Below are 25,208 nucleotides of genomic sequence, written 5' to 3'. Positions count from 1 at the left end.
TATTTCTCATATTTCTCTTAATTGAAATTCAGAATTATTATTTCCAATCAAGTACCTCATACAGTACCTGGCACAAATTATGGAAGGCAAAAGGAGATAAAAGAATCTTCATGACATCAGTCACTGTTCTATTCAGTGAGAAAAGGGTGTTGGTGATGGCTTTGAAGTATGTGTAGCTTATGAGATATTAAACATTGCCAGAGGAAATACAGAAGCTTAATAAACTGCTAACCTAATTTTATGAATAATACTAAATCAAAAGTTATATTAGCTCCTTATAGGGTAAAATACATAATTTTTAGGAAATTAGCAAGGCTCTCGCATAAACAATGGTTTTTAAATGATTTCCCATAGAAATCTAAGATACTACAGAGGACCTAGCAGTATTAAGGGATAATGAAGTCACAGCTTCAGAGCCTCCATCCTTTCTTTAGCAAGTTAGCTCTTCTTGTACCTGTTCTATTTTATATAATATGGTTGTATCTAACTTTTTTTAAAAAAACTTTCTGTTCTTCTAAAAAATTTCAAGCTATGAAAGTCACTGATTAAGTCAAACTCCTTCATTTTACAAAAGAGGCAACACAAACTCAGAGCACTTATGTCTTACTGTAGGTCACAAAGCCAATTAGCTCCAGGCCAGAAATGGGCTTTAGGTCTTCTGTCTGAGACTGGCATTTGATGCCAGTGATTTCCTCCATATTTAGGAGAAATGTATACATTTAAAAATATAACTCAGAGAAAATGCATGCATATGGTAAAACTGTCTTGTAGCTCAAACATGTTTAGGTGCAATAGGTTAAAAAGTAGCTGTCCAGCTAAATAGTGAATTCTAAAATTATGAATACAAAGTAAGCAATAGAAATTAATATCATAACATCTCTGAGTGACAGTCAACATAATCAATTTGTAAAAAACAAGTTTGTTAAACTCCAAAAAAAAAAAAAAAAAATAGAAAAAAAGGGAAAAAAGGAACTCAAAGGAGAAAAACTTTATCAAGCCAGGTGATATTGAGAAAATTCTTAGAAAAACTATTAATTTTCTCCAAATAGGACTTGACTTACCAAAATCAATTAATAAATGAATTATCCATGTTCTGGGTTATTTTTAGCAAAATTGAAGACACAAAACAGATTTCTCTTCACCATCTAGCATACTTCTATCTAACCTCTTGTCATTAATTGGTACATACAAAGAAAGTTCTGAACTTAATTTCAAGGATAACTTAAACCCATGCACAAATAATTGGTGAGCCTTCATTTCCCTGGCTTCAAGTTTCCATGTGAGGGCTCATGCTGTCTCTACTTTCCTCTTGGGAGGAGGGAAGATTTATGTAATGAGTAAATTTGGGCAAAGCACATTGAGTGTATTTGTTTGGCTTTGAGTCCCTTTGCAAACGTGTGTCTGCCTACAGTGACATGAGTTTGGATTGGCTGTCATCTCTGCAGGAAGCTGCCTGCTCCTGTGGCAGTGTCAAGTATCTCTTTCTTCCACTTGCAACTGTGTGTAAGAGCCTAGTCTGAGAAGAAATGTTCAGAAGCTCACTGTGGCTGCACATCTGAGCCACATCTTCCCATGAGTTGTCATAAGTCAGCAATAAAGCTGGTATGTTGATGTCTGTCCATTTGATTCTTATGTTCTGAACTCAGAGAAAAAATAGGAGCGTCATTTGCAGCCTACCCCACCACAGCCCCACCAAGATGGCTACATAACACTTGTAAAAATGTTTCCTACTTCCTTGACTTTGTAACTTTATATTCTTCAACACAACCCCCCATGTTAACAAGAGAAAGGGCTGGAATAAAGATTGTAAATAAAGAAATATAGTGAAATCAGGCCGGGCGCAGTGGCCTGTAATCCCAGCACTTTGGGAGGCTGAGGTGGGAGGATCACGAGGTCAGGAGATCGAGACCATCCTGGCTAACATGGTGAAATCCCATCTCTACTAAAAATACAAAAAATTAGCCAGGTGTGGTGGCAGGCAACTGTAGCCCCAGCCACTTGAGAGGCTGAGGCAGGAGAATGGCGTGAACCTAGGAGGTGGAGCTTGCTGTGAGCCAAGATCACGCCACTGCACTCCAGCCTGGGTGACAGAGCAAGATTCTGTCTCAAAAAAAAAAAAAAAAAAAAAAAAAGGAAATAAAGAAATATAGTAAAATCAATCACAATAGTAAAGCCCAACAAATACAATGTTCACTATTTCAACAATAACTTAGTGACAGGCTACTGTTACATTGTACCTGATATTATAAGTTTAAAAATATTGCTGTATTGTCTTTTTGAGACCAATTTGATAAATACATATACATCACACACATACTTTTCCATAATTAATATATTTTCAAGTAACCATGTTTTTAAATTAAAATGTAATATCATTCTGTATTTTAAGGAGCACTCAAGTTTTATGACAGTAATTATGCACTCCCATGTAGTATAATCAAATAGGTTTGCACATTTAAACCACTGCAATTCAAGATCAAAATATCAATAATGTCTGAAGGCAATTATACTTGCTAGTTTGTGAGTATTAAAAACATGCACTGTGTCACAGAGAAAGAAAATGGGGAATACTTCATTCACCAAAGACCTGATAGATGAAGCATAGATCCACACATATATTTAAAGTGCAACTCAACATTCTGTGGAAAATGTGCAACTCAACATTCTGATATGACAGTGTTCCACCATGCAACACAATGTTCCACCATGCAACACAATGTTCCACCATGTAAAAAGCTACAGTCTTAGAAATATGGTTTTAGCTTGGACATATCTGTATAACTACATTTAGAAAAGAAGTTGCTAAACTGAATGAACATTTGAGAAATAGAAAAGTTACTTAAATAAATTATTAGAAACCTTTTGAGTCAGTAATGTACTGGAAGTCCAAATCCAATCAATGTAGAAATGAGTCTTCCTCTCTCAAACATTTAAAAAACATGTACCAAGTGACTACTGGGTGCCATACATTGTCTTAGACACACAGGTACTATACAACTTTCAAACCTAAAAAAAAACTTTAAACCAGCTAAGTCTTATCTTTCATTAATGTGGTATAAAGTGAAGATTTCAGTTATCACAAAAACATTCTATGTGCAAAAGGATCCAATGACTGATGTATTTTTGAAGCTAATTTTAATTTTTGAATTTTACAATATAATTTTTTAAAGAACCAATAAAATTATAAAATTCCTTCCCATATATGGAACAAAGCATCTCAGAATTTAAATAAAAACAAAGTAAACGTTTGGAAAAAGTATACATAGTTATCTATGATAGCTATCATAGTGTTAAGTGGTAAGGCTAAACTTAATGTGTTGGTGACAGGTGCAAGAACTGGCAAAAGAGATCAACATAGAGAACACTGGCTTTGACATCTAGCACAACTTCCATCACATGCAACAAAAATGAGGTATTATAATCAGTTTCTCTACAGTTTAAAAAACGGCATAAGAAAGAACTTCAAATTAACAATATTCCAAAATATCACAACCTTGTAAATAAAGAAGATAAATACATTCAGTATCAATGCGATTTTAACATATTTTATATTTAGATATTTTAACATTTTACTTTCTAGAATTATAGCCAAAAATGTCTAAATATCTTCTTGTTTGTAATGCTCCCTCTAAAAACCTACCTTTTGTATTATTTTAGATAATCTGTACCAACTCTCATAGTATTATTAGATGTTTTCCTAGTAGAAATAATTAAATTTTAGCAACTCTAGTAGGCACCTTCTTTCTGTATCTCTAAGAGTTTTGTAAACAATTACATAAGAACTTTTTCAGGTCATTCTAAAGAAGTTATGAAAACATGTCACTGAATCTTCATAGAATTATTAAGTCAAACATGATTTGGCAAACCAATTGCCCACAAAGGAACCCTGCACTCTTTGGAACTACTAATGAAGTTTAAGATGAACTGTCTTTCAACATATCTGGAAATACTAAAAATAAATAGCACTTTGCCCCCTAAAAACTAAGAGAAAATATTTTCTCAAAAATCTTTGCTTGCACTACATTCGTATTTATACATGCTTTCATTATCTTATGAAATTATACATGAGCTGATTATTCTGGAAAAAAAAGATAAGAAAATTTCACATGTGCATCATGATTAAACTTCACAGTAGTATTTAACATTCTTCCTCTTTTTGTACCCAGAAGTGCAGTTTTATGACCCTGAAGCACTTAGACCCTGATCATATCACTCTTTTTTCAGAAAAATAAAACTAAGCTATCAAAATAATTAAAAACTCAGCTAGCTAGGATCATCTAATTTATGTATTAAAACAATCATTTAATTGTTCCCCTTTATTTAGCAGCAATGCTGTCTGAGAAAGTTTAGATTTGCTCCTCTAGAATTTTTTAGAATATGAAGCCAGGTAAAGAAAAAACATTTCATTTAACATAAGCATACACTACTTTTCTCTGCATTAAAGAGACTGTGAAATCACCATCAAAACTATAAGCCAATGTGCATTGATTGAAATGGGTATTTCAGTGACAGTGATACACATTGAAAACTAGTTCCTACCTATTTATTTTAGTTCAAAAAATTGTGGGTTTTTTAATAATTTATTTTGTTTTTGTTTTTTTCCTCAACAGGGACTCACTAAGTTGCCCAGGCTGGAGGGCATTGGCTATTTATAGCTGTGATTATGATACACTACAGCCTGTAAATCTTGGGCTCAAGTGATTATTTTGCCTACTCAGCCTCCTAAGTAGCTAGGATGACTGCACACAGTTTTAAAATTTCTCCCCCAGTCAAAAATGGAGTATCTATCTATCTATCTATCTATCTATCTATCTATCTATCTATAATCAATGCTTTAATTTATAGATCTTGTCATTGCTGGCATCATTTTGGGATCTTCAGAAATGGATTCTCACTATGAATAAAATCATCTAGTTGGATTGTAAGATGTCTGCTACATCATCAAGGTAAATGGGAACCCTGCACAGCTTTATGGAATTCTGGGTAGAAAGAAGATAATGGTTTATGTGTGGTTGTAATTGCCATTAAAAGACTCAATATCATTGCCATATTAGTCATCAGTATTTCAAGTGATAGACACAAGTGAACATCATTTTAAAAATTTAAAGAGTTGAATGATTTAGCTATTTTCAAGCTATTGTAAAATTGCACAGCAATAACAGAGAGTTTACAAAAACTGAGAAAAAAAGTGATGTAGGTATAGTGGCAATTAAAGACCCAGTCTTGTGTAAAAAAAATTATAAGACTTTTAACTTAAAAACAAAAAAATGAATCCTTTAAGTGTTCCATGTTTATTTACTTCATAAATGTATTTATTTTAGATTACTTTAAATAATGAACATCTACATGTGATTAACTGTTTGGATGTCAAACATTCACTTCTGATTAGGGGCACAAAACTTGAGATGGTACAAGAAAGCATTAAAAGTGTTATGAACAACAGTTAAACTCAAACCAATCAGAAAGCAAGCCAAAACATCTCCAAGTATATATTTAGTTACTAGGGAATAATATTCACTTTCTAAAATGTAACTTAAATGCAGTTTTTAAAGCAAATCAAAATGTGTTACTTAAGTTTATTGAATGAAGTTAACAACTAGGTATTTCATAAAAATGAGAACTCCAGGGACTTTTAGTAAAATTTCTGTTTTCTTTCTTTGTTAACACAGGTAATGTTGACCATTATTTAACATACGAGTCAATTAACTCAGTATTTCACCTACTTAAAAACAAGAATTGCATCAGACATCTGAAAACCAAAGGAAGAAAGATAATATAACTAACCTTGAACAAGTAGGTCTTTGCACTGTTATTTTATGTAGTAGGCTTCAGGAAGAAATCATGAATTTTTCTTCTAAAATAAGTATTCTGTCGACTCAAACTATTGGTAAGATTTCCAACACAAGGTAAATCTGGGACTGGCCTCCTAGCATGAGTTGTGAATAAAGATCTGGTCTGTTGTTTCTCCAAAAGAAGTTTCTTACTGGTCTCTGCTTGTCTCTCATGAGTTCTATGAAGATTGCAAAAGAAAAAGCTTAGTATTTTATTTTATCCTACATAATTAGAAAAGGACTTGTATTTAAAAAGAAAACCCTTGTATAAGAATAATAACATTTCCTATTAAACCGTACTTTAACAATGAAGACGTGTGAGAGCATGCCTAATGTATGTAATTATAGGTTTTAAATTGTTCTTAAAAAGTACATATATATTTTAGGAGAATTTCTAACAAAAAGTTTTTTTTTTGCCTGCCATGACTATTCACTATGTAGAAATATATCAAAACGTCATGTTGTATTTCTTAAATACATACAATTAAGAAACTAAAACTAAAAAAGCTATAAATATGTGTTTATTAAACCAGTTTAAAGATTAAAAAAAATTATCCCTCAAATACATTTTCAGGCGTTTGATTTAACATTTCTTGTACATTTTCACGCATTATTTGGGATCAATTAAGCATTTGACACTGAGAAGTAATTCACACAAACAACTCCCAGGGGAGACAAAAAGAACTAAAACAGCTTCAAAGGCAGTCAGCTACTAACATTGTGACCAAGGCATCGGAGGTGGGGCCTGTCCTTCTGTCTTCCACACACACCCTCAGGCTAACAAAAGTGTTATTTTTAACCATTTTGTGAATTATACATCCCTTAATCTCTGTATTAGTAATTCCCCATTTCACAAGGATGTTTTTATAAAGAATAAGAAAACTATACAGGGTGTTTTCTCAGGGTGCTGTCTAATGATAATTCCCAAGATCACTACCAAAGAAAGTTAATTTACCAACTGCCAGAAAGTGAAATGTAGTAGTAATTGTACTTGACCATTTTGGTCTCAATTTTAATCCTCCAAACAATAGTTAAACTTATTAGTATTTCTATTTGGGGACATGTTGAAAAGCCATTTAATGACGATACTACTGTCTGAATTAAATGCTTCAAAAATACTTAGCTGAAAGACTAATAGATCAGGTTGACTAGATGTGAATCGGAAGGGGAAAAAAAGCCATATAAAACCAACAAATGTGGAAGAGACATAAACTCTCCTGGACAAACATTTGGAAGCTCAGTTCATTTACTAACACCATGTTTCCATAATTATATTATCTAGTTAACTTTCACTTCCCACTGATGTTGTGACCCTGTCTCACTAAAAATTAATCTTTTGAGGTAAATTAATGAGCTTATTTTCTATAATTATATTTTGACTGACTAGTTCATTTGACAACAAATCTCTAAATTTTAATTCTTCTAAATAGAGGTGCTCATATTTTTCTAATTCTGTTTTATTAAAGTCTTCTACAGTTTTCATTTTGGAGAGTTCAGATTCCAGATCTTTAACTATCAGCTCCATCTTATTTATTGAAACAATACCATGCTCTCTTAAGTGCTATAGGTTTCCTTGAGTTTCTGCTTGTGTTTAAACAAATTAAAAGTACAGTAACAAACAATTTAATTGGACATTTAAAAATAACTAAAAGAGTATAATTAATTTGTTTGTAACACATTGGATAAAAGCTTGAGGTGACAAATACCCCATTTACCCTAATGTGATTATTATGCATCTCATTCCTGTATTAAAATGTCTCATGTAACCCATACATATATATGTATATATATATGTACACAGACACCTACTGTGTACCCACAAAAATTAAAATTAAAAAGAAAACAAACCAAAACGGTACATTTTAAAGTAATTATAAGCTTCATAATTATTGTATATTTGTTTCCTTTTGTTTTAAGTCAGTGATTCAGAAAGCAATTTTAAATACATGAACGAGAAGCTGAAGCTTAAAATACTTATCAGCAATATTTACTAAATTGATAATAGCTAATACCTAGATAGGAGGATGAGTTCTGGTGTTCTGTGGCATTGTAGGGTGAATACAGTTAGCTATAATTTATGGTATGCTTTCAAAAAGCTAGAAGAGAGGATTGGAAATGTTCCCAACAGAAACAAATAATAAATGTTTGAGGTATTGAATATACTAGTTATCCTGATTTGAGCATTACACAGTGTATACATATATAGAGAAGATATCACTGTTACTTTATATCCCATAAACATGTATGTACATGTCAACTAAAAATATAAAAAAATTCATCTCATTAAAAAAATAATAATACGGGCCAGTCTTAGTGACTTACAGCTAATTAATAGTATGTGGCCTGACCATCCTCACTTAAAACAGGGGAAGGGGGTACCAAGCGCAAGCAGTTTGAGATAGAGAGCCTTTTCTAAGCTAATGCTGCAAATCTCATGGTGTAACTCTTACCATATTCCATTTATTCAAAGCAAGTTCCATTTATGAATGCCTAGAAGCTCCAATGTAGGTGATCTGGCTGCCTGCCACAGCCAACGTTCCAGGCAATGGCCAGCATTAACAACAAGACACACAGCTGAGCAAACCTTCAGATTATTGTACTTTCCCGGTCTTTGAGCTGTCCCCAGGAAAGATAAGAGGAACAGTGACAAGCTGTCCTGGCCAAGCTTCTCCCAAATGGCAGATTTATTAATGCAACAAATGTTGTTTTAACCCACTAAATTGTGGGTGATTGTTAGGAAACAATAAAAATAAAAATTGATTTAAAAAATTACAATAGAAAACTTACACAGTAGGAACTAGTCACCTTTAAAGTATGATCTAGTAGAGGTTGATATTAATTTTTTTCATGTCAAACTATGCTAATGAGAAGCAGTAGAAAAGTAGAAGACAGACAGACATAAGAGCTACTGAGGAGAAAGATTTCCTAAAATTCCTTTTAATTAAAAATTCTTATTACTAGGCAAGTGTGCTTCTTTAGGATTTCCACTCAAGTTAGGAAATCAGTAAGGCAGGGAAGCAAAGAGGCAAGTTTTGAAGTGCAACAGCTAGAAAACTAAAAATATTTGGTTTAACAATCAAAATCAGACATTATCTGATTTCATAGAAGTAAAATCTTAAGAAAGCTAAGCCGCAGAGTATGAAGTAATCAATCTGGCATTCATTATTCATTTTCCTTTCCTCAATGAGAAAATAAAGAGAACATTATAGAATCATTTTTAATCATCTCAGAAGTAAAATAAATGTAGTAGGTTTTGAATGTTAATAAATTAAATACAATGTACCCTTTACTGTACTTCACGTTTGTCTATACGAAGAAGTTAAGACCATTTAATCTTTATGTTGTACCACAATCCTTCTTCATATCATACAAAAAAATTAGCTTTGATATTTTGAAATTTAAACAACTAATTTTACTATTGTCTCTTATAAATTGCCTGAACATAACCTATTTTTTAGTGCTGAACTTTTGAGACTTTTTAGTTGAATAGGATAAAATATTTATTCCAAAAAAATGTATGAAGCTATAAAATATACCTGTGCATCTTGATCTATTTAAGCAGAGGGAAGTAGTTACAGAGAATTGTGATTTCTGAGAATGCAGGAACTGTACCAAGAAAAGATCATCCCAGGTGTTATACATAAGAATCAGGTGCCAGGTCAAAAGAGGATCTACCTGTGAACTGCAAGATGATGAATTAGCTCCATTTCCAATGAGAAAAGCTTATAGCCTGGACTGACTCTTCTCCTCCCAGGATGGATAACATCTACAGATGACTGTGCAAATTACAATGAGTTAATAAAACCTAATGCATGAAATAGTAGACTGTAAGAAGATGATGTGACCAAGATTAGATGGAAATGGGACTCAAGAGAGAGGCATTCAATGAGAGACTAAAGGTTCGAATAGAGAAACAAAGGAAAGGACTCTTGTCTCTGTAAGCTTGACTTCCCATCATGTCATGGAGTCAGCAAGGAATAAGCTTGCCACGGAATCTTTCAAGAAACAAAAAGTAAAGATGTTTCTTTATATTGAACTTTTATTATGCATGATAATATATAGCTGGTAATATGCAAAATGATTGAAAAAGAGTTATCATGTAAGTTGATGTGGTACTGGCATAAGAATAGAGAGATCAATGTTTTAGAATTTAGAATCCAAAAATAGACCTGCACATGTATGGTCAATTGATTTTCAACCAGGATAACAAAATTACTACATGAGAAAAGAATAGCATTTTCAACAAATGGTTCTGGGACAAACAGATATCCATATGCAAAAGAATAAAGTTGGCGTCCCAGCAAATACTGTATTTAAAATTTATCTGAAAATAAAATAGCTAAATTTAAGAGCTAAAACTACAAGTTTCTTCAAAGAAAAGACAGGAATAAATCTTTATGACTACATTTGGCAGTAGCTTCTTAGATATAACAACTCAAAATATGGATTAACATTATAATTTAAAGCTGTGGTGCTTGAAAATATACTAACAGTAAAGTAAAAAGGCAAGCCACTGAGTAGGAGAAAATATTTGAAAACTGTATTTCTCTTAGAAAACTTGTATCTACGATATATAAAGAACACTTACCATTCAGAAAGAAAAAGATGACCCAATTAGAAAATGGGCAAAGGAAAGAAATATACATTTCTCCAAAAAAGATATACACATAGCTAAGATGCACATTAAAACAAGATTAAAATTATTAGTCATTAGGGAATGCAAATCAAAACCATGGAGGGGTGCCACTTCCCACCACTAGCATGGAATCATTCCTGGTAAAAATGTGGAGAAATTAGAACCCTCATACTGCTAATGAAAAATGGTATAGCTGCTTTGGAAAATGTACGGGCATAAAGTTAAACATAGAATACCATATGACTCTTCAATTCCACCCATAAGTATGCACCCAAGAGACATGAAAACACATGCAAACACAAAAACTTATACATAAAAGTTCATGGCAGCATTATTAATAATAGCCCAAAATGGAAACAACCTAAAGATCTATCAACTGATGTGTGGGTAGATAAAATGTTTGTTATATCTAGACAATGAAATATACTCAGCAATAAGAAGAAATGAAGTGCCGATACTTGCTACAACAGAGGACCCTGAAAATGTTATGCTAAGTGAAAGAATCCAGTCACAACACGCCACATACTGTGATGTGAACAAGATGAAGCATACAGAACAGGCAAATATATACAAACAAAGTAGATCGGTGGTTCCCTAGAACTGAGCAAGGAATGGGAAACCGGTGGCTGACAAAAATGTAGAATTTCTTTTAAGAGTGATAAAAATATTCTAGAATAGACTGTGTTGACGATTGTGTAACTCTGTGAAAATACTAAAAGCCACTAAACTGTGCACTTTCAAAGAGTGAATTGCATGGCATGTTAATTATACCTCAATAAAATTGTTACCAAGAAAACCGATTTGATACTAGTGACTTGAAGTCATAGGATGGTGTACTGCTTGCTTTTATATCATTGGCCAGGGTTCAAGACACAGAATGAGCAGTATGCCCATCTTATAGAAAAAGAATACATTAAACATGTATTCTTCTAAGTCCATAAAATTAAAAAACAAATCTCTTTCACTTCTCAAAGCACTGAGAGATTTTTATTTCCCCAAAGTATTTGGGTACCTCTTTTGGTCCCAAAACGTACTTGATGTGTTAGCTTATTCATCTGAATATCCATTTCAAGTAGACCAGTTTTAAAATCTCCATGGAAATTAAGCTTTCCATTTTCACATTCCTTTAACTTCTTTTCTGTTATTTCTAAAAGCTCCTTATATCTGCAGGAATGTACAGAATGACTAAATCAAAATGTTTCAGACTAATATTTAACAATTTCTTTTCTTTTCTTTTTTTTTTAAACAAATGTGTTCTAACCTACAAAGAAACAAATCAATAAATTATCCCTCTCTCATTTGTTTCAATGTAACACAGTTTGAAAACATTCTAACAAAATTTAACTTTATGTAAGTAATATGAAGAAAATTTTACAACATATATGACAGATAAAGGATCGATATTATAACCATATATAGAGTTTTTATAAATAAACTATTAATATTTATTTTAGTATTTGGTTGGAAAGTAATCATGATTTTTGAACCACGATTACTTTTGTACCAACCTAATATGTTAATATAAAATACTAACCTATTATTAAATACGAGTTTTCACTCAGAGATCAGCATCAAAGGGGAAAAGCATATTTATATGTGAATATTTGCAAAAGACACAAAAATACATTTTTGATACATTTTGACCACAGTCTATAGGAAGAAAAGAATACACACACAAAAATTATCACAAAAATTATTCAAAGTAGAATAGAAAGAAAAGAAAACAGTCCGAGTTGAGGAGGGAAAAGGAAATGAGAGATCATGTGAAGACTTAACGACAGTTGTAGGAAGAGATCTAAAGATCTTTGCTAGCACAGTGCTAACAAAGTGAAAGGCATCCAAAACCATGCAGAGAAAGATAATGAGAGAAAAATATTAATTGGAATCAGAGAACAAATTAAAGTTCTCAGCAAATAGAAAAGCAGCCATGTTGGGGGCTTCAAAGGCACTGAGGAAAATTCTATTTTTACTCTCGGTGGCAGAAACACAATTACTCATTTTACTCTTTTTTAGGTAATGCATATTTTTATTATAACATATATATATAATATATGTGTATATATACACATGTGTATGTGTGTATCAAAAACAGCAGAAGTTTAGTGATATATATACATAACTCACATACGCATGGGAGGTACCAGTAGAAAATAAGTAAATATCCATAATATATTTAAAAACTAAACAGAATCAAAGAGACTGAAATAAAAGTTAATCGAGATAATTTTTGATGATGTTTAAAAACAACAAGGGCAGATTTTCAGATATTAAAGAACAGCAGATATGCACACTACCACCCGGAAGATTACCAAATACAAACACATCTTCAGAAATAAAAATTCAAAGTAGATAATGAAGAGAGCAGTTGACATTATATGCCAAAGGCATTGCCATTATTGTTTTCAAAATCATTAAAGAATAAGAGTGTGATATTTAGGTATTCAAAAAAGTTGCAGTTTGTGCTGTGACTCTGATAACGCATTAAGATTGAATAATTTGTTTAATTATAAAAATGCAGGTTAGGTCAAATTTATATCTCAGTTTTAATAAATATGTTGAAATTACAGTTAATATATATTTTTAAAGTTCTAAAATATTGAAACCTTACCCAGTTATTTCTTTCCTGATTCATTTTTTTTCTTTATTTCCCAATCCAAATTATGCTCCAGAGATTGCATTAAGTCACAGTACATTCATTTAATTTCTCTTTTCTATATTCAGTCTTTTAAAGAAGTTAAATTATTATTAAAAATCTAGAGACACTCTTCTTTCCTAAAAATATTATTTCTCTTGAGTTCACGAGTTATATATGTGTAAACCATTTTATAATATGCAGTTTATACACTTTATTCCAATAATGACAGATTGAAACATAACCTTTTTTAAAACAACCCAAAATGATTTATACTTTCATTAGTATCATTTGCGGAATTTAAACTGCCAAAATTTATTTGGTAAAAAAGTTTTTATGCATAAAATACTAAATGCTAACAATAAGTGAAAAAATAAGTAGTTATATTTATATTTTGGTGCCAAAGATGCCCTCAAAGCATTGTCATCAACAGTTCACAATACTCCAGGTTTGTTTATTCAGATCTAAGAAAGATAATTTTTTGAAAGCTCTCATTTGGTCCCCATAACATTTCTGATTCTTACCTAACTTCAGGATAAGGTAACTACGTTCATTCTCTGTAAGCATTCTTTTATGGTTTTTTGATTTTTCTTTTTTTATTAACCATTTTTCTCTAGATACAGTTTATGTGTTTTCTATGTTTATCATTCTCAATATTGTCAACTTATAATGGATTTATCAAGATGTAACACCACTGCAAACTGAGGAGACCCTGTACTGTGTGTTGAAAATCCCTACTCAAAAATGTGAAGCTTCAAAATCTGAAACTTTTAAAATGCAGACATAATTTTTCTCAACAGTCAGAAAAAATTTGATTATTGACTAGAACAATTCTCCTCTATTAGAGTGATTTCTGTTTTATATTTATTGATTGAAATATATTTCAAATAAAACTTTATTATGTCAATGTCTGAAAAAATAAATTATCAGTATAATAAATTTAATTGTGTTGTAACAACTGGTAAGATAGAATATTTTCAATTTATATAATAACAGGTAGCATGTATGTCAGATATAATCCTCTGCTTAGGTAAATTTATAATAAGACATGATTACGTCTCATGAAAAAATAAAGCAATGTACAACTGAAAGTTAAATTGTTCTGCACCAACTAGAAAACACATCCTGAAGCATAAGGTCAATGAGAGTCAGAACAGTCAGAGAAAGCTTCATGAAAATGGAAAATGTGTCCACCAAGTCTGAATGAATGAGGACAGATGAACAAAAACTGAAAATGGAGGAAAAGCATGAGGAAGGCAGAGAGATAAGGAAATCGGCCCAATTAAGTAAATGTAAAATCCAGTGGCAGAGAAATAAAAACATAGGTCCACACAATAACTTGTAAGTGAATGCTTATAGCAGCATTATTCACAATAGCCAAAAGGAGAAGCAGCCTAAAGATCTATCAACTGATGAATGAATAGCTGCTGTAGCCATGCAATAGAGTATTATTGGACAGTAAATAAAAATGAAATACTGATATGTACTACAAAATAGATGAACCTTAAAAACACTACGCTAAGTAAGAGAAGCTGCTCATTAAACACTACAAATTGTATGATTCCATTTCTATGAAATGTTCAGAACGGGAAAATCTATAAAGACAAAAATTAGATGATGGTTGCCTAGGACTGGGGAAGGTGGAGAAACATAGCAGTGAGTGGTGGTGATGACTAAGACATACGAAGTTTCTCTTTAGGGCGATGAAAATGTTCTGAAAATGATTGTGGTGGTGGTTATACAACATTGTGAATATATTAAGAGACATTGAGTTGTACAATTTAAATGTGTGAACTGTATGATACGTGAAATTTTTTCCCAATAAATTTCCTTCTTAAACATCCAATGTCAGTATCAAGATAATTTCCTTTATTTTCTATTTTGAATATGCCTACTACACATGATCTAAATATGTATATGTTTATACAATATAATTAAAAAGAAAAAATAAAAGAATTGCCTAGCTATTCAAATATTGTGTATATTAACCTAAACATTTGCATTTTGGAGAGTAGTATAATGTCCTTGGCATCCATTCACAAAAGTGGAGCTAAGAAATAAGATAATTTTCTGGAATATTCCATTACACATTCTTCTTTGATTAAATATGGCTTGCCTCACCATGGCAACATAAATCACTGAAAAATACTGTTTATCTGAAGAATAGTCTCTCAACTTGTGGGATAAACAATGTATAATTCTTAATCTTCTTAAGGGTAAATATTATGAAAAAATAGGTAATTATAAGAAAAACATTGCAGAATGATAGCCACAGTTTTTAAAATAAGCATATTATAAATAGAATTGTAATAAAACTAATTATAATGAACATATAAAAGAAGTCTTCCCATGGAAATTAATATCATAAAACAATTTATATTACTTAACCAGCTATAGATTCACTGTTGGCATGTTACATTTAATACATACTTGACTTTTGACTTGAAATCATTTCTTCATTAAATCCTATATCTCATCTTTGAGATTAATGTGATAATGTGATGTAAGTTCTAGTGAGGTCTCAGACACACACTGTTTATTGAGATCAGCCAATTGTTTTTGAAGTTGTCTCACAATGACCTGACAAGACATATTTGTTATTGATTTTGTAAATCATCTTATCAAATTAACAATATTTACTTTTAAAAAAATCCCCAAATATATTGATTCAGCTTATTTTCTTCATTTGTACACATTGCTGCTTATTACTGAATCCACTCAAGGACAAAAGAAGGTGCTATCTTCCTGCCAAACTGGTAGTCTCTTACTAGACACCAGGTTCATCCCACTAGTCATTTATTTGTCCCCTAATGAATCTGTAATGCTTCACAACCTACTGCAGTCTCCAAAAAAAAAAAAAAAAAAAAAAAAAAAAAGTTGGGGCAGGACTGGTGGTGGTAAATTCTACACAGTGGAATGCTTTCTTTCTTCTATATTAGAAGCACAAATCAACATCAAAGTTCCTCACATATTCAATCACCTGTTGAAATTTTTCCAATAGATTTCTATCTCAGAATAAAACTATTTTTATTTTAAAGCCTTTAGAGACCCTAGGTAACCTGCTCTCCACATCTCTCCTGACCTCAACTGCTATGTTTCTCTTCTCTACTCGCTTATTTTGTACTATACATGAACCTTGCCACCCCACATGAATTGTAAAATGGGGATCCAATGCAAAGCTAATAAATCACAGATAGCTGCAATGACCTTTCTCTGGGACATGATAGTCTTTGAGCTTTGAAATATAAATTATGAGCAAATTATTTGTAACAATATTCAAAATAAGTTATAAATACCAGTGGGGTGATTAAATCAAATTTGATATTATAAAATTCACTACATTTTTCCTAAGGTATTATTTAATAAAATGCAGATGTCTTTAAAAAATTGAGAGGTTATAACAATACGTAATTTGAGATTCAAATACGTTCAGATTTAAGTCAAATTGACATAAATGAAAATAAAATTATATCAACTAAAATATACAAAAAGCTACTGAAAAAAAGTATTATTACAAGATGCAGAAATGTACACTTCAAAATATACTTCAAATACACTTCAGTTCCTCTGGAAAATTTATAATTAATTGTCAAGGTAGATTGCTGAACTGAATCTGAATTTCAAAATACTAATTGCTGATATGGGCATTCCCATTTATCTGCTTCAATGTGGTCATAAAATGTGGTGACAAAGAGACATTAAAACCTTTATTTCAACAGTAAAACCCAATGTCATTAACGTTCATCTATTAAAAATCTTAAACTTAAAATTTCATCAGTGACACAATGTCTTTACTCAAAGTGTAACGTCTCTCTCAGCTTTAACTTTCATTTGGTGGAGATGAGGTATGTTTCTAAGCTGACATAGTAAGTATATTTATCATCTGTTTATATTCTACTAGATTCAGCATTTAACCAACACCAAATATGCTTTAAATTTTCTTTCAGGAAGGTTGACAAGTATTTATATTTTTTGATACTTACTTCTCTTTCTTCTTTCTCTTTTTCATATTTATATATACAGTCTTTTAAATGGTTACTGTAATTACATTTTTCTCTTTTAGGAGATGATGTTGCATTTTCCCCTCAAGGAGCTGAATATTAATTGTTATCTTGCTTTTGTTATCAGCTTTCTTATGTGCATGAATTAATTGCTGTCGAAGCCACATATTTTTGCTTTGTAGTTGAAATAATTTCTGCTCCAGAGACTCCTGCTGTTCATTGTGTATGTTCACATTATCTTGTTCATTTTGATACATGTGTTCAGCTTTCTTCATTTGATACTGTGTTTCATCTCGCTCTCTTTGTGCATGTTCTGAAACCAATGTATTTTCCCTCAGAGCATCTCCTGCATAATTGAGATTAATTTTTAGGCTTTTGGATTTCCTTTGAGCTTCAGCAAGTGGTTGATGGAGCACCTTATTGTTATATATTGTATTATTCACATCAACATTAATTTTGCCTTGCAGAGAAGCATCTCCTGCAATGTGGAAAGCAAGTCCTTGGCTTTTTCTTGATGTCAATATTTGATCACGGTCTTGTATAGCAGAAGCCAGTCTAGGATGGTATGATTCAATTTCTCTCTCCCGTATTTCTTTGTCTTGTTTTTCCTTCAATTTAGAAGTGAGCATTGTGCTCTCAGCCATCGGAACTTTAGGCTGCTCACTATATTGAGATGCCCTTTTTGTTAATGATTCCACTTTCAGTTTTAGAGTCATTTGAAGTTCAGCAGTTTTTTCTTTTAAAATCTTAATTTTCTTAAGGTATTTATCTTCATTCTCCTGGCGTTGGTGTTTTAGTTTGGCTATTTCCAGTTTTAGCATGGCAATTTCGTTTTTCATTTGAAGTTCAGCAGTTTTTTCATTTAAAATCTTAAGTTCCTTAAGGTATTTATTTTCATTCTCCTGGCGTTGGTGTTTTAGTTTGGCTATTTCCAGTTTTAGCATGGCAATTTCCTTTTTCAACATGCGATTTTCATGTAGGAGATAATTTTCATTTTCATGAGTGTGAGAAACCTAAATAAAACAAAATAAACTTTAGCTAGCAGTCAAAATGGCATATCATGGTTCCTCTGAAACTAAAGAATAACTTGTACATTTATACAATGAAAGGGTTTTTATAAGTAGGTATCAGTTGAAGAACCATTGAATCAAAACTTCAAATGCTATAGAGCATAAATTCCCCAAAGTTCAAACATTTATTTGAAGACAATGAATTCATGAAAGTACAAAATAAATGATTAGAGAATTTTTAAGAGCCTCAGAATTGAAAAAAAAAAATGTTCCCTGAATTACAACAAACTCAACAGCATAAAATAAAAGATTAATCAATTTGACTGCCTACAAAAACTGGGTTTACACTCTGATGTCTAACTTATACAAGATCCCATACTAAGAGCCTTAGTGCTGCATATATTTAGACAGAAAAAATTTCCCAAAGTTCTTTCAGTTCCTTTTTCCTGAGAATATTCTCTAGATATTCTATTTTTTAAAAATATATAGTTAATTTTAAGAATTATATTTATGAATTTTTGATAAATTGAGACATTGTAACAAGCACTTTTAGGTATCACAATTCTGAAAGGAAAAGATTAAAAATATAAACAAGTTGTAGGATTTTCTCCCAGTCTTATGAGTCTACATCCAGGACCTCTCCACCAAATCTCAGTTAATTCTACTGGGTAAATATGTAAATATAAAAGAAGTCTTCAATTTCCAAAACAAAAGAAAGATGATAAAATCTAGAGAGCCCTACATAGAAAACCATGAGCTTGTTTACTATGACAATAACTTTTGCTTCCTCTTCATAATGTTTGAGTCAGTATTAAATGTTAACTATGTTGCTAGGAAAAAACTACGTACTAATAAATTATCACTAAGTATACGGTAGGGATAATCATTGTTTTCAAAAGCTCTTTGTACTGAAATAAGATACTACATGGATGTCATAATTTATAACAAATAACCGTAGCTACAAAAGTGATAATTTTAAGATAACATTTTTGTCTGATTTAGATCTGAATAATTCATACTAAATCAGAGGGAAATAAAGTTAGAAATATAAAATTTTTATCAGAGATTGATTTACCTGACTTAAATTACTTCTTACACTCTTCACTTCCATATCTTGTATTCTGAGAGCCTGTTCAAGTTCTTGTTTCACTTCTAACTCTTTCCTATGTTGCTCTTCGATTCTTCCTAATTCTTTCCTAAGTTTTTCATTTAATATATTGGCATTTCTTCTCTTCTCTTCTTCTTGGTTTAAAGTCAATCTGCCATTAAACATACTTATCTTAAAATTCATTTTGTTAGAAAATAGAATTCACTGTGAGATATATTTATTACTACATTAGTTTATTACTCCAATAAAATTCCTATATTCTTGAATTTTTTTTTCTTTCTAGTTCTCAGGTATTTATTACTCGAACCTCTTCCAAATAACATACATACTTGAAAAATGGTGAGGAAAGAACATCTTCTAGTTAGAAAGTTTCTCATACTATTAACGACTGTTTCTGTAACTAGCAATGACTGTTATGGAAAAGAATACTGGAAGCTATCCAGCAAATTCATAAGTTGAAAATTACTTTTTAAAAATCTTACACAGTCAAAATTACTCCACAATGAGGACAGATCATTTAGAGTTAACTGATTAAAGTGACTGATTAAAGTTAACTGGTTAGTTTTTATGAACAATATACTGATTTATTAGACATAAATATTCATACTTATAAAATATGGCAAGTATCCCTAAAAATAATTTTAATATTAAAATCTCAGATTAGGTTAAATAGTCTAATATCTGATATCCCATATATCTTTTGCTTCTTTTTTAAGTAATGCTTTAAATGTATCTTGTTGATTATTATATATTTTATCAACAAATTTTAAATCTCTTTTATCACAAGACAGAATATAATACTTAAAGAATAAAAATAATATGCATTTAACATAGAACTCTGAATTAATTTTATTTATGTAGGAGAGCAAGAGATGTTGAATAAACTAATAAATTATTCTGTATTTTCTCTACATTCCATGCACATTAAACGTGTATAATTAAAAGAAATTGATTTTGGGGGAGAAAAGAATGGCCATTTCACACTCTGTTTGTTGAGCTGTAAATGAATATAAATTTTCTTGAGAATAATTTAGAAGCAACGAACAAATAACTTCTTATAAACTTCTTATAATTTAGTCAAATATTTTTATATTGAAGAATTTATTCCAAGTCAATAATTAGAAAGGTAGAAAAATATTTGCATGCAGTTATGCCTTGCATCACTTACAATACAGAAATTTAAAAATCAAAAAAATTAATTTGTTAAGTAAGTTAAGTAAGGATTTCCAAATAATGGCCTTCTATATAGCCATTAAAATTGTGATTTAAATAAATATGCATTTAATTATCAGCAGAAATATTCACATTTAAGAACTTGTATTATTTAAAAGAATTTGACACTCTACAAGACAGAGATTTTTTTCTCCAGCTAAACCTCAAAAAGTAAGTCAGCTATTACAAAAATATCCTACATAATTTTAGTATAAATAGTTGAAATATTCATTTAAAACTAGGACGTCATACCTCACACTGCAGAGCTCTTGTTCCCATTTAACTTTTTGATTCTCTAACTGTGAATTTATTTCTTTTGTTTCTGATAGTTCTTTTTTTAGTACACAAAACTTATTTTTCATTCGTTCAATTTTTGCTGCAAGTTTTTCACAGTGATCTTTTTTAAGTTCCCTTGCTCTTTTACAAGAAGGAACTGCATCCAAGCTTATTGATAGGCTAGTTGAATCTGTCTCAAGGAAGAGATAGAAATAAAATATATTAGTACTTTTGGGATATAAAGGGCTGCATATTTTAACAATCACTTATACACTGAACTACTGGGGGAAACTCACTCCTGATAATTCACATGGGTTCTTTTCTATTTCCCTAAGTTTCAGTTGATCTGAGAAATAAAGGGAAAGAGTACAAAGAGAGAAATTTTAAAGCTGGGTGTCTGGGAGAGACATCACATGTAGCAGGTTCCGTGATGCTCCTTGAGCTGTAAAACCAGCAAGTTCTTATTAGCGATTTTCAAAAGGGGAGGGAGTGTACAAATAGGGTGTGGGTCACAAAGATCACATGCTTCACAAGGTAATAAAATATCACAAAGCAAATGAGGCAGAGTGAGATCACAGGACGGGCTGAAATTAAAATTGCTAATGAAGTTTCGGGTACACATTGTCATTGATAATATCTTATCAGGAGACAGCATTTGAGAGGAGACAATTGGTCTGACCAAAATTTATTAGGTGGGAATTCCCTTGTCCTAATAAGCCTGGGAGCGCTATGGGAGACCAGGACTTATTTCATCCCTTTGTCTATGACCATAAAAGACAGCCGCCCACAAAGTGGCCTTTTTAGAGGCCTCCCCTCAGGGACGCATTCTCTTTCTCAGGGATGTTCCTTGCTGAGAAAAAGAATTCAGTGATAGGTCTCCTATTTGCTTTTGAAAGAAGAGAAATATGGCTGTCTTCTGCCCGGCTCTCCAGCAGTCAGAGTTTAAGGTTATCTTCCTTGTTCCCTGAACATTGCTGTTATCCTGTTCTTTTTTCAAGGTGCCCAGATTTCATATTGTTCAAACACACATGCTCTACAAACAATTTGTGCAGTTAATGCAATCATCACAGGGTCCTGAGGTGACATACATCCTCCTCAGCTTATGAAGATGATGGGATTAAGAGATCAAAGTAAAGACAGGCATAGGAAATCACAAGGGTATTGATTGAGGAAGTGATAAGTGTCCATGAAATCTTCACAATTTATGTTCAGAGACTGCAGTAAAGACAAGCATAAGAAATTATAAAAGTATTAATTTGGTGAACTAATAAATGTCCATGAAATCTTCACAATTTATGTTCTTCTGCCTTGGCTTCAGCTGGTCCCTCTGTTTGGGGTCCCTGACATCCCGCAACATCGAACAAATATATATTGATTGGCTACCATGTGGAACGCATTATACTAAGCTCTGCAGATTAAACAGAAAAAAAAAAAAAAAAAAAAAAAAACCTCTGCCCTTGTTTAGCTTAAAATATACTGAAAAGCAAAGCCCCAGAAAAGTGGCAATTATAAATTCAGATAGATACTTTAAGAAAACAGATTGCTAAGAATAAGATATATACTAGGCCCATGCAAAATTCCCCTGAGGAATGTACGGTTACACTGTGGAAAGAAGATTGAAAAGGAAGCAGCTGAGCAAAGGGGGAAGAAAAGCATTTTATCCAGTGTGTGGCATGTGCTGAAGCTCTAGAGTAGTCTGCCTCCAGCCAAAAGAGAACAACGGGTATTGATTTTTCTTCTTAGCTCAAATAACTAAAAATAAAACACACGAAATGCATTAAACATTTTTTTTAGACACTGAACATTAGGCAAAGAAGACGATAATCCCTGAAAAACAGAAAAAAAATTGGGAAACAAACCTTATGAATGTTTCAGCTTCCTGCCTTGACAGAGATTCCAAGACATGACACAGGAAGAAAAAACTGAAGTGGAACCTACCAGACTCTCTTGGTTACAGTGATGAAGCTCAGAGTCTGGTAAAACCAAAGCAGAGAGACATTACAGAACAAAGCACTAAGGAGGAGAGAGATATAGAAGCAACAGCAAGAAACCCCTGGAAACCCCCTCCCAGTATTTAGCAAAATAATAAAGATTGCATGTGAGACAGAAAACTACCTAAGACCAAGCTGTCATTCTCAGCAAATTCTCACAAGAACAGAAAACCAAACACCGCATGTTCTCACTCATAGGTGGGAACTGAACAATGAGATCACTTGGGCTCAGGAAGGGGAACATCATACACTGGGGCCTATCATGGGGAGTGGGGAGGGGGGAGGGATTGCATTGGGAGTTATACCTGATGTAAATGATGAATTGATGGGTGCTGACGAGTTGATGAGTGCAGCACGCCAACATGGCACAAGTACACATATGTAACAAACCTGCATGTTATGCACATGTACCCTAGAACTTAAAGTATGACAATAACAAAAAAAAAATTAAAAAATAAAATAAAAAAAAGACCAAGCTGGGTCGGAGTGGGGGACTTATAAATTTAGAGAAAATCACACCTGGTGCTCACATAGTGGCAAGAAGAGTATCTATTTTTATAGATTTACCTGGAAGACTCAGACTTCACAGGAAAATGAATAGTCAGAAAAGCCTTGCCTCAGGTGTGGGGAGTTAGCTCAAACTATAAAAAGCAAAAATGAAAAGGATCAAGTTGTTTATAAGTAACTCAACTCTATTCTACAATAAAAATCCATAAGATAAGTAGAGCAATAGAAGATACTTTCAAAAACTAAATTGCACTTGTATAGATACAAGTTACAATGCCAGAGATGAAAGCTACACTGAGTAGATATGAGCATAGATTGATTTGCCATCATGAAAGAAAAGATTCACAAATTTCAGACACTAGAGAACTACGAGCAAACTCCCAGCAGGTAATATATAAGTCCCCAAACAGATAGGATGAGAAACAGAATAAAACATTTGAGGAAAAATTGGTTAAACATATTCTAAACTTAATGAAAGCTACAATCCCACAGATCCAGGCTGGAATCTGGCTGGAAGTGAAGAAATGAAAATATACAATTGTAATTTCTTATACCATCTATGATATGATATAATATTACTTGAAGGTGGGTTGTGATGAAGTAAATCCATACACAACAAATCCTAAAAAGCCACTAAGACAGCAAAGCAGAGTTATACCTAATAACCAAATAAACTTATACCACAAAAAGATATGACTAAATCATAAAGAAATATAAAACTAGACCAATAACTAAAAAAGTTATACCTATATATATATATATATACACACACACACACACACATAAAACTAAATCATAAAAATTACTAAACTAGTCTGAAGGAAGTAGATAAAGAACAAAAGCAAAACAAAGAAGATCTGGGACTAATAGAAATCAAACAGCATGATGACAGACAACTTTTATCATATCAATAATTACATAATAAATTAAACTAGTCTAAAAACCACTGTTCAAAGGCAGATTGTTAGAATGGATATAAAAGTAAGATCTATCTGTATAATGCCTATAATAAATAAACTTTAAATATAAAGACAAAAATTGGTTAAAGATGAAACAAGATATACCACACTACCACTTGACAAAAGAAGGTTGAGGAAGAGTGGTTGTATTAATACCAAAGTACATTTCATAGCAAAACTATTACCAGCAATAAACAAACTCATTTTATAGTGACAAAGGGTTCACTTAATCAAGAAAACATAACAGTCCTAAATATTTCTGTACATAATAACATAAATGCTTCAAAATACATGATACAAAAATAGAACTGCAAAAGAAATGGACAAATGCCCAAGTATAGTCTAAAATTTCTAAACCCCTTACTCAAGTGGTAGAATAAGGAGGCAGAAAATCAGTAAGAATATGATAGACAACACCATTCTTTTGAAGTACTCAAAGACTATATTCTAGATCATATCTTAATAAAAGGATCAAGAAGGTTTTAAGTCATACAAAACATATTACCTGACCCCAAAGCAATCAAATTAAAAATCAATAATAAAAATGTACCTGGAACAACTCAACCATTGCAAATTAAGTAACATACATCCAAATAACCCTGGGTCGGTTCAAAAAATAATAAAAAGGAAAATTAGAAAGTATTTTGAACTAACTTCAAACGAAAACGCAACACATTAGATATTGCAAAATGCATCTACAACAGCACTTAAATAAAAATTTTCGGTACGAATGTCTATATTAGAAGACTCTCAAATAAATAATTTTGACTTTTACCTTACGAAACTAAAAAAAGAAGAAGAAGAAGAAAGTAAACTCAGTGGAAGCAGAGGACAGGAAATGATAAATATCTGTATTGGTTTGAATGTTTTTCTCCTTGCAATTTTCATACGCTAAAATCAAATCATAGAGATAGGAGTTTTTGGATGTAATTAAGTCACGAGGACCAACCCTTCATAAATGGATTTAAGCTCTGATAGAAATAACCCCAGCAAGCCTCTTTAGCCTTTCTGCCATGTGAGGACACAGGGGAAAAGAATGTATCGA

The 25,208-nt window shown here is 31.9% G+C and overlaps 1 protein-coding gene and 1 long non-coding RNA gene across 2 annotated transcripts in view; both read right to left on the bottom strand.

Moving 5' to 3' along the window:
- The window catches only part of LOC103215794 (uncharacterized), a 35,395-nt gene extending 19,496 nt beyond the window's left edge, over nt 1-15,899 (bottom strand). The window contains exons 1-2 of the long non-coding RNA XR_012092363.1: nt 15,530-15,899; nt 5,785-6,010 (exon numbers count right to left, since the gene is read on the bottom strand). This is a non-coding gene — a long non-coding RNA (uncharacterized lncRNA). The remainder of the gene's footprint in view (nt 1-5,784; nt 6,011-15,529) is intronic.
- A 1,000-nt stretch (nt 15,900-16,899) lies between these two features.
- The window catches only part of LOC103215795 (uncharacterized), a 126,496-nt gene continuing 118,187 nt past the window's right edge, over nt 16,900-25,208 (bottom strand). Inside the window, 4 exon segments of the mRNA XM_073014106.1 lie at nt 16,900-17,147; nt 17,150-18,113; nt 19,186-19,369; nt 20,683-20,896. Of these exon segments, the coding sequence (XP_072870207.1) occupies nt 16,987-17,147; nt 17,150-18,113; nt 19,186-19,369; nt 20,683-20,896 (1,523 nt within the window). The 3' untranslated portion in view covers nt 16,900-16,986.

Source organism: Chlorocebus sabaeus, unplaced genomic scaffold (assembly GCF_047675955.1).
Source record: "Chlorocebus sabaeus isolate Y175 unplaced genomic scaffold, mChlSab1.0.hap1 unalloc_scaffold_285, whole genome shotgun sequence".
In the NCBI taxonomy this organism is placed as follows: domain Eukaryota; kingdom Metazoa; phylum Chordata; class Mammalia; order Primates; family Cercopithecidae; genus Chlorocebus; species Chlorocebus sabaeus.
This window is presented reverse-complemented; position numbering and strand designations above follow the sequence as displayed.